The sequence below is a fragment of the Crocuta crocuta genome, unplaced genomic scaffold (genome assembly GCF_008692635.1).
Source record: "Crocuta crocuta isolate KB4526 unplaced genomic scaffold, BGI_CrCroc_1.0 scaffold443, whole genome shotgun sequence".
NCBI lineage: Eukaryota > Metazoa > Chordata > Mammalia > Carnivora > Hyaenidae > Crocuta > Crocuta crocuta.
In genome coordinates, this window is record NW_027529446.1 from 833268 (window position 1) to 842843 (window position 9576).

At 63.6% G+C, this 9576-nt stretch overlaps 1 protein-coding gene across 2 annotated transcripts; it reads right to left on the bottom strand.

Annotated features, from left to right (window-relative positions):
- Positions 1-1942: 1942 nt before the first annotated feature.
- Positions 1943-8297, bottom strand: ADAMTSL5 (ADAMTS like 5). 2 transcript variants are annotated; one of them, XM_077760574.1, is made up of 12 exons: positions 8106-8297; positions 7645-7727; positions 7464-7555; positions 7167-7227; positions 6910-7018; positions 5457-5584; positions 5201-5312; positions 4767-4853; positions 4474-4637; positions 4149-4347; positions 4003-4074; positions 1943-3696 (listed from the first exon to the last, which is right to left on the bottom strand). In XM_077760574.1, the coding sequence occupies exons 1-12, from the start codon at positions 8155-8157 to the stop codon at positions 3395-3397; spliced, it is 1461 nt and encodes a 486-aa protein (XP_077616700.1). In that variant the 5' UTR covers positions 8158-8297; the 3' UTR covers positions 1943-3394. The 2 variants fall into 2 exon arrangements, with proteins under 2 accessions (XP_077616700.1, XP_077616699.1); XM_077760573.1 differs by having other exon boundaries at positions 7645-7831; positions 8102-8297.
- Positions 8298-9576: the final 1279 nt, after the last annotated feature.

Here is a 9576-nt window from a genome sequence, read left to right on the forward strand (position 1 = left end):
GGATGGAGGGGAGTCATTCATGAGCCCCCGTCCTGCTGGGAGGCCCACACGGGTGGTGGGAACAGGGATCTGGGAATCTGCCTTCCCACCGGTCCAGCTGTTTGAAGCATGTGTGGTGGCCGTCGTCGGGGGAGAGGTGGCAGTGCCGGGCTCGCTCCACCCTGCCATCCAGGGGCAGCGACACCGGCTCCAGAGCTGTCCCTCCAAAGACGGCCCCCGGCCACCTGGGGTCAGCTCAGCACTCGGAACAAGGACGTTTCGCCCCAGACTTGCTTCGTTTTTCACTTACACATACAGAAAAGTGTAACCAGGGACTCAGAGGTAGTGATGCGACACGGCCAGCCCCCCAGCGGCCCCGGCGGTGGCCGAGTCCTTCCCTGTCCGGCTCAGAGCCACGTGGGTGAGATGCACCGCGTGGCTGCAGGAGCCGCCACGCGGTAGTTTCTGCGGGCTCGTGTGCACCATTCCACTGTCGATGGAGTGGTCTCCAGCTTGTGGGTATTGCGACTCAAGCTGCCAGGAACATTCTAGAACCGGCCTTCGGTGAGCAGCGTCTGGTTTGGGCACACGCCTGTCGGAGATTTCCGAGTGCCTCGAGGTGGCTGGAATGGACGACCGCACAGCAGGAGGCTTAAAACTACAGACGTTTATTCTCCCACATCCGGAGGCGGAGTGGCGGTCAGGGGTGGGGCAGGACCGGGCTCCCTCCCTCCGCAGGCTCCAGGCCAAGGCCCTGTCCACCTGTGCCAGCTCCTGGCGGCCCGGGCGGCCCTGGGCTGTGGCCGCGCCCCTCAGTGCCTGCCTCCCTGGCCTTGTGGTGCCGCCTCGGTCCCCATCTCACCAGGACACTTGTCACCGGGTTTAGGGCCCAGATAATCCAGGATGTCTCATCTGGAGACTCTTAGTTGCATCTGAAAAAGGCCTTTTTGCCAAATAAGGTCCTAGTCACAGGTTCCGGAGGCGAGGACTTGGCTCTCTGCTCAGCCTGCCACTGTGCGCGTACCTTCATCTGCAGCGGACGTGGCCAAACCGTACCCCGAAGTGGTCCCGCCAGCGCCCGTGTGACCCACAGGCAACCCTGGGGGCTGTAGGACGGCCCACGGGGTCTCAGCAGCAGTGGGGGCCCAAGTCCCCCGAGGGTGAGCCCTGGCTCAGGGTCGGGGAGAGAGAAGGGCGGGTCTGGGGCAGTAATGGGGGGGGTGTGTGCAGAGAGTTATGAATAGTGAGAAAAGCGTCGGGCCGGAGCCAGCATTCTGCAGGGTCCTGGGGAAAACCCTGCGGCCACTGAGGGGACAACTGTTGCCGTCGTCGCCCTGTTGCAGGACAGCAAGCTTCAAACCTGCATTCTTGTTCTTTTTAATTTTTTTTTTTAACATTGATTCATTTTCTTTGAGAGACAAGACAGAGTGTGGGTGGGGGAGGGGCAGAGGGAGAGGGAGGCGCAGAATCCAAACCAGGCTCCAGGCTCCGAGCTGTCAGCACAGAGCCCGCGGGGCTCGAACTCCCAAAGGGCGAGACCATGACCACCCAGGCACCCCGCATTTGCGTTCATTACCGTTTAATAAACCACGTCGGTTCAGAGAAGCCGCAGCCACCACCCCGGGCACCGGCCGAGGGACCCCGCTGCAGGGAAGGTCCTGACTGTCCTCGCTCGTGGTCCCTCCCGGCGGCCGCGTGGGGACACGGGGAGCCGGGGATGGTAGACAGGACGGCACAGCCCTGGGGTCACCCCGTTTCTGTCGTTCTCTGTGGCCACCGGGGGTGTGTGTCCGTGCGCTGGATTTGAACGTCTGTAGATTCCGGTGGAACCTTCTCTCTTTCAATTGTTCAAGGTTTGTTTTTTTAAAGCTAGAGAGGAAATCAGGACCTCAAGGGACCGTCCGCTGCGAGCGAACGTGATCAGCCCTGGAAACAATGTCCCCTCGCCGAGCGGAGGGNTGGGAGGAACCCAGAGTGTGGGGACAGCTGTTCTAGAGGAAGGCTAGCACCCCGAGAGAAGCGGGCTGGGGGGTGGGGAGCACGGGCAGGGCCCTCTGGGTGCAGGCAATGCCAGGTGCCACCAGGGGGCGCGCAGGACCCACGCCTCCCTCCGGGGGTTCTCCAGGTTCAGTACTTGCTGGGGCGGACGGGGTGAGGTCTGGGACCCGGAGGCACGGGAAGGAGGCGGAGGAATGCAGTTCCTGTGCTCAGAGCTGCGAGGGGCTGAAAGGGTACTTGCAGAAGGGGAAACTGACGCCCAGAGAGGGGCGGGGTGCGGCCACAGGTCACCTGCGAGGTCAGGCGCTGAGCCTGAGCCCCACAGTTGAGCATCCTGTGTCCCAGAGAAACACACAACCACGGATGGTACAGAAGATCAGACGGTCCCAAGTGACGGCATAAGCCGCCCCGTCCAGGGAGAGAAGGCGAACGGGCGGCCCTTCCAGAGTGTCCCGAGGGGAGGGCTTGGAGGACACCATCCAGGCACCCCCAATTCACACGTGGCCTAGGTCTGCGCTCCTGGCCCCAGAGACTGAAGAGGGGAACGTGTCCAGGAGCACACAGGAGGGCGGGAACGGGGGCCCTGGGCGGCATGGGACGCGTGTGGCCCCCAGGGGGTGGGGGGGCATCGGACCAGGGGAGGAGGAGGGCTGGGGCGCCCGTGAGTGCGCGTGCGCACACCGCGACAGCGTGACCACGGGTCTGGCTACCAGCACGTCCTGGCATGTTGGCAGCGTGTGTTACTGGGGTGCCCTTGTCTTAACAGAGCTCGTTAAGGTTAAATAGGAAGAAACAAGGGATGGGCACCCTGCTAACAGTGGTGTTTGAAGAAACCCAGCCGGGCATCTGGCCAGCTCTGTCAGGGGAGGGTGCGATTCTTGTTCTCTGGGTTGTGGGTTCGGGCCCCACTTCGGGTATACAGATTATTTCAAAGATGGAAGGAAGGAAGGGAGGGAGAGAGGGAGGGAGGGAGGAAGGAAGGAAGGAAGGAAGGAAGGAAGAAAAAAGGAAAGAAAGACCCAGCTGGATTGTCCCTGAGCTTCCTGGTAGCCAGGGCAAGAGGGGAAGGTGCTATATCCCAAGGTCGTGTTATACACTCTTCCTTTGGGGCCATGCTTGTTGTGACAGTGTCTCTAAGAAAGTGAGTGTGAGGCAAAGCGAATAAAAGCAGACACAAAGGTTCTAAGAATAAAACATCTGTGAGTTTCCTGGCAGCCAGAGTGAGAGAGGAAATAAGAGTCTCTTCAGTGCATCCTCACCAGTGCCTCCTGCTCATGACAGTGGATCTGACTGTGTGCGGGGACAGCTGAGCCTGTGTGACTGGCAACCACACGGCTGCGGTGGAAGCCGCTGGGAGCCAGGGTGAGCCGGGAAATACGCCGAGTTTGAGCCCGGTCGAGCGTGTCTGGCTGGCGGCTCAGGCGGGGCAGTGCCGGGCAGCCAGGCGCACGCGGCTGTCCTCAGCAGGGCTCCACGTTCGGGCATAGCCGGCGTGGGGCAGCAGCAGCCGGTCCTGGGTGCCGTCAGGGCTGACGAGGCGCTGGGCCGCCAGCAGGTACTCGCGCTGCAGGTCGAGCCGCGGGCAGGGGCAGCGGCCCAGCGCCCACACGTACTCCAGGGCCCGCAGCGGCCAGCGGCTCTTGTAGATGAGCTGCACTTGAACCTCATAGCGCATCTCCTGCGCTTGTTGGAGGCGGCTCAGCACCCGGGCCCTGAACACTGTGGGCAGGAGGGTGCGGAGGCTGGCTGGATGCTCCGCCCTGGGCACCCTTCGCATGCACCCCAACACCAGAGAAAGGAACTGGGGTCAGATGGAACACTGGGGGGCCCTCAGGACTGGGGAGACGGGGCTGGGGTCAGGTGAGGACTGGGATCCACAGGGGGTCAAAGTTCAGATCAGGGCAAAGGGTCATATCAAGGAGGCCAATTAGGGTAAAGTCAGATTGCGGTCAGAGGTCAGCAGAACAGGGCTCAAGTTCAGGTCAGCTAGGAGCCAGGTAAGGGTTGGGGTTAAGAATGTCTCACCGAAGTCCCCGCCGCAATAGTGGAGCAGCCGGTGCGCGCGCCCTCGAGTGTCCGGGCAGGGTGGGCAGGGGTCTGTGGGGGTCTTCGGTAAGGGGCGCAGGCCTCACCTCCCTGCCTGCTCCCACCCGGGGCCGACCCCACCTCACCGGGGGCGGGGGGCGGGGTCCTCGGGGAAACGGTAGCTGGGACCGCGGGGGGCTCAGCGGGCTGTCGGTCCACCTCCCGAGGCTGCGGCTGCCGCAGGGACCAGCCCAGGGCCTGCGCCCGCTCCTGGAAGGGGCCGTAGCGCTCCCGAGGGAGCCAGAACTCGAACTCGATGCCGGGGTTGGGCTCCTGCAGGAGGACCTGGAGGGGTGTCGCAGCTAGGGAGCCGCGCTCGACCCGACGGCCCAGCTCCCCGCCTCCCTCCCGCGTCCTGTAACGCAGCCGCCCCTACATCTCCCAGCCGCCCCCTCAGAGGCTGGCCCGCACCTGCAAGAGCAGGTCGTGGGAGGTGGGCCCGGTCGCGCGCAGCATCTCCTCTGGCCCTGCAGCGCGGGTGTAGACCACACGGGTGCCTGCCGCCTCGTAGGTCCCGGGTGGGCTCACCGCCCAGTTCCCGTTGAGCACGTAGCGCCCGTCGCCCCCTATCAGCGCTGCAAGGGAAGGGTCAGCCCGGGCTGGGACCCGCCTCCCGACCCCAGCGTCCTCCTCCCCGGCGGCAGGCTCCCCGGCTAGATCCCAGGCGGCCCGCAGGGCGCCGCCCCCTTCGGGCCCCGCGATACCCAGGTGGTTGCGGCTCCGGTGGGCTACGCGGATGTGTCTGGCGCCCTCGGGGATCAGGGTCACGTTCCAGTACCCGGCGAAGGCACCTGCGCGGGAGAAAGGAGGGCGTTGGGGCCGAGTGGGAGGGCATTTGAGGGACGATTTGAGGATTAAATAAGAAACTACGGCAAGCAGGTTAGCCAGGGTCCTGGCACCCCGAAAACGCTCGGAAAACTTTGGGAGTTAAGATTATTCTCGATTAAGTGCAGCCGGGAAGAGTTAAAACCCCATCTGTTCTGGGAAGGCGGGACCATCTAGCAGGAACCAATCATAATGAAGAGACGGAGGGGGCTGGGCCAAGGACTGCCCAGTCAGCTCGGGACTTCGCTTCCGGGCCCGAGGCTCGTTAAAGGGCCCGCTCCGGGCAAGCGGGGACGACGGAGAGAGCGGTCACCGGAGTCACGGAACACGCGTTGCACGAAAAGGCACGACTCGTTGGCGCCGCCGCAGCGGCCGCAGCGGTCTTCGCGGGCGTCCGAGCCCAGCAAACCGTCACAGCCGGCGCTCTGCAGGGGCGGGGAGGACGAGCGCGGCTTCGCGGACGGCCCTCGCCTGGACCGTACTGGGGGCGGGGCCGGGAAAAGGGGCGGGCTCTGCAGTGAGGGGGCGGAGTGGAGGCTGACGGTGGGNGGGGCCCGGCGAGGCCTTACGAGGCAGCGGCCGGCCACGCAGAGCCGCTGGGCCCCCGGGCCGCAGGGGGTGCCGTCCAGGACGCGGCCGAAGGTGTGGTAGAAGGCGTGCCCCTCGGCCAGGCAGTGAAGGTCGCACTGGTTGGGCGCTGGGGAAGGAAGGAATTGATGGAGCATCGAGGACATCTGTCAGGGCTCCGGCCTCCTCCCCTCAGGCTCGTGAGGCCCGGAGACTCAGCCAAAGCCACACTTGGAGGCTGTGCTAGAGCCAGGTTGGGACTTCAGGGGTGTCTGCCTTCAGCTTCCAGGACCCTCCCAGGCAAGTACCCCCCAGCCCGCGTGTACGCACGCGTGCATTCATTCATTCCTGTTAAGCCCTAACATTAGGGAGTCCATTCTTCATACTTTCGTCCTGCAAATATTCACAGCGCACCTACTACTTTCCCACACCGTTCCAGGCTCTGGGGTACAGCTGTGGGTAGAAGTCACTCAGCACATGGGCCCTGCACCCAGCATGAGCCCAGTAAAAAGTGTTCCATGCTGGGGCGCCCGGGTGGCTCAGTCGGTTACCCGCCTGACTTTGGCTCAGGTCATGATCTCGCGGATCCTGAGTTCGAGCCCTGTGTTGGGCTCTGTGCTATCAGCACAGAGCTGGCTGCGGATCCTCTGCCCCCCTCTCTCTCTGCCCCCTCTTCGCTCTCTCTCTCTCAAAAATAAATAAACATTGGAAAAAAAGAATTAAAAAAAAAAAAAAGAAGTCTTCAGTAGTGACTGAATCCTGAGTAGCCCTGGTGTGTCACTGGGCCTCTCCCAGACTCAGTTTCCCGACTGCCTGCAGTGGGGCACACTGGGCAGTCTGACCGCAGGCTCAAGCTTACAGCCCTGATCTGAGCTCCTCCCGGCTCCCACTTCCCTGGCCAGGCTGGCAGACCCTGGCTGGCACAGAGCCCAAGCTGGCCTTGGAGGGCCTCTGCGGGGGTGGCATCGTGGCAAAATTTCTCTAATTCTTAGGGGGAAAAAAAAACAAAAGACAAAACCCAAAAAACCCCATGAGGCTGATGGATGGAATCTTCTCCACTCTCAGCTTTTCTTATCTGTGTCTCTTCCACTATGGTGTCTAAAGTTGTCTGTTTCCCTTAAATCTGGAGTCACACTGCCCCGGGCACACAGTTATATAACTTGCTATTTTCAGCTAAATGCGGCAGCAATTCCTGCTACTGGGGTAAGTTTGGGAACTGCTGGCCTCTGGAGACAGCTCCAGGCAGATCCTCAGGCTGGAGTTCAGTCCCGTGCAGAACACACCCTCTATCCTGTGCCGCCGCACACCTCACACCTGCCTCCCCCCTCGCTTCAACTCCTACGCATCCTTCAAAGCCCCAGGGCTGGTGCTGCCTTCTTGCCAACCTCCAGTCGCTTTCTTTCTCAGCAACCCCTTCTCCCTGCCTCCTGCGGGCCAGGAGGGGAGGCTACTCACCACCGTAGAAGGGCACCCACTGGTAAGTCTTCTGGGTGCCCAGGACAGGGCGGCCATTGTAGAGGGCACACTGAAGGTCTCGGAAGGGAATGGCCCCTGGGGGACAGTCCTGAGGACAAAGATGCGCAGGCCCGATGCTGGGAGGGCCCAGGGGAGCCCAGGGGAGCCTGGCAGGGAGGCAGTGTATTTGGGGGCACGAGGCGGGACCTGGAGGCTTCCAGGCACCCCTGGGGGCCCAGGGAGGTGACAGAACTTACCGGCAAATGGCAGAGGCGGTACTCGTGGGTGTCTCCCCAGCACGTCTCTAACCTGGGGAACCTACGGGGGACAAGGTGGCCAGAGTGAGGTCAGGACCCCCAGTGACCCTCTGCAGGGCTGGCCTGCCCACCCCTGGGCCCAGCCGCCCCCACCCACATTCCAGCTGGATCAGCGGGATTAAAAGGCACAGCATGTGTGGGCAGGCAGAGGGTGCGGCCAGCAGTGGGGCGGGCTGGCGGGAGAGGAGGGGCAGCGCCCCCCTCCCACCCCACCCTGTAACCCCCCTCTCTGCTCACCAGACGCAGTGCCGGCTGCGCACAGAGACAGCCCGCCCGCAAGAGCTGGAACATCGGGTCCAGGAGCCCCAGGGGGTCCACTCACCTGGGCCCTACTTGGGGAGAGAGAGGCAGCGTCAGCCCCCACCCCCTGGCCAGGTCCCCACGCCCACTGGCTCCCTGGACTCACATCCCCCCTTACCTGAGCACTGCCCCCTAAACCACAGTTCAGGAGGGTCCACAGCAGAAGGAGGGGGTGGAGTGTGCGGGAGCAGACAGGGTGCTGCAGTGGGGGTGCCAGCAGGCCAGGGTCGGAACCCCAGCTCTGTGCCAGCTGGCTGTGTGATTTGGGGCAGTAATTTAACCTCTCCGGGCCACTGTTCTTGTCTCTGAAAAGAGGGGCAATAACAGAGACCCCATTACAGGGAAGTCTGAGGGGCTGTCAGATCAGATAAGAAAAGCAGGTGGCACACAGCCTGCTGATGGAGAGGGAGAGTCAAAGAATTATCTGCTTTTATTGCTACTGTTTGTTGTCTTATCATGTACACAGCAGGTGTTTAATTTGTGTCTGTTTATGGAAGGAATCATTCCAGGATAGTGCACAGGTATGTCCAGTGTCGGGACCCCATCACCGCCCTCCCCACCGTCACGGTGTCTACCTTCCTGTATGGCCGGGGGCCAGCCACTCCACATCCCCAGGTCTCAGTTTCCCCATCTGTACAATGGGGACCAGCTGGACTCAGTCCAGAGCTGTATGAGGGACTCTGCAGAAGGTGCGGCTGGTGGGGGCTGGCTCGGGGGCTGAGTCCCTGGCAGAAGCCCCCGCCTCCAGGGCCACCTCGGCTCCCAGGACCGTGGTGGCAGGGAGCCCCTTGACGGGGGATCACAGGCAGGATGACCCGGCCCCCGTCCAGCCGGTGCCCTGTGATCTCATGTGCAGGGTGTGGGCCCCACCAACGGCCGCCTGCAGAGGAAAAGGAGCCACTGATGAGGGTGACGCAGGAAAGAGGGAGGAGGCATTGGGGAGTGAGAGGACGGGGGGGGTAGATTTGTCTCCCCGGGCCTCAGTTTCCCCATCTGTCAGAGCAAGGTGGAGGGAAGTAACCACCTCCTGGTCCCTTCTCAGGCCAGGGCCAGGGCGCCTGAAAGTCAGCAGTGTCTGAAGAACGGAAAGAACGAGCCAGATTCCAGGGCACTGGTCCTGTCCCAGCGGACGCTCTGGACCCTCTCGAGCCTCAGTTTCCCTAGTTCTCAGCCCCCCCCTCCCCCGCCCCGGCTCCAACATTTGGATCTGGGGCATCAGGGGCTGGGAGGCATGGTGGTGCCAGGTGCTGAGAACCTTGGGGACCACTGGGCGAGTCCCCTCCTCTGCCCAGAGCTGTGTAGCCGACTGTATCTGAGCCTGGAGTCCCGCTCCCTGGGGGAGCTGGGAGGGGGAGCCCCCTCCCACCACCCGCACTCGGCCCGAGCCCCCGGGGTGGGAGTCCACAGACGGTGCTAGAAGCGCCATCTTTGGGCTCCCGGGGACCCCTCCCGGGGGAGCAAGACACACCTCGTTTCGGCTGCGCCCCTGACTGCAGGCGTGACCCCAGGGCAAGCCGCACCTCTAGGCCTCAGTTTCCCCACGAGGGAGCGCGGATGAGCTTTCTCCCACCCTGGGGCTTGCTGCCTGGCCAGCCCCTAACCGGACCGGGCCCGGGGACGGGGAGGAGACGCCGGCCGGGATTGTGGGGGGATAGGAAGAGGGACTTACCGGCTACGTAGAGCCCAGGCGGCAAGTCCTGGCTCCCCGGGCGGCCGCAGGACAGGCGGAAGCGGCGGGGCCGCGGGGAGGGGCGGGGGGAGCCGGGAGCAGCCCCTCCCACCCGGACTCCTGGGNGGTGACCTTGGAAAGCCCAGGGCGGGGGAGCCGTGCGGGAACTGACCGCCCCTGCCCACCCCCCACCCCGGGCTGCTATTCCGGGCGCCGCGCTCAGGGCCCGGGAATGTGCGAGGACCGAGGTGGCCTGAGCCCGGGCCGCTGTCGCGTTTCCACCGACGCCCAGACCGCGTCCCCGCAAGGGCTCGCATTCCCGGCCGGTGCCTCCCCCGCCCCGCCCCCTAACCCTCTCTCAGGGTGACCCTCCTCAGGAAC

What these genes read in the sequence shown, in the direction of transcription:
- ADAMTSL5 (XM_077760573.1), bottom strand. Translation starts at nt 8,157, where the DNA reads ATGGGGAAACTGAGACCTGGGGATGTGGAGTGGCTGGCCCCCGGCCAT. An exon ending in GCGTGGCCGGCCGCTGCCTC is followed by an intron (nt 5,313 to 5,456) that starts GTAAGGCCTCGC and finishes CCGCCCCTGCAG; the next exon opens with AGCGCCGGCTGTGACGGTTT. An exon ending in CTATTGCGGCGGGGACTTCG is followed by an intron (nt 3,697 to 4,002) that starts GTGAGACATTCT and finishes TCCTGCCCACAG; the next exon opens with TGTTCAGGGCCCGGGTGCTG.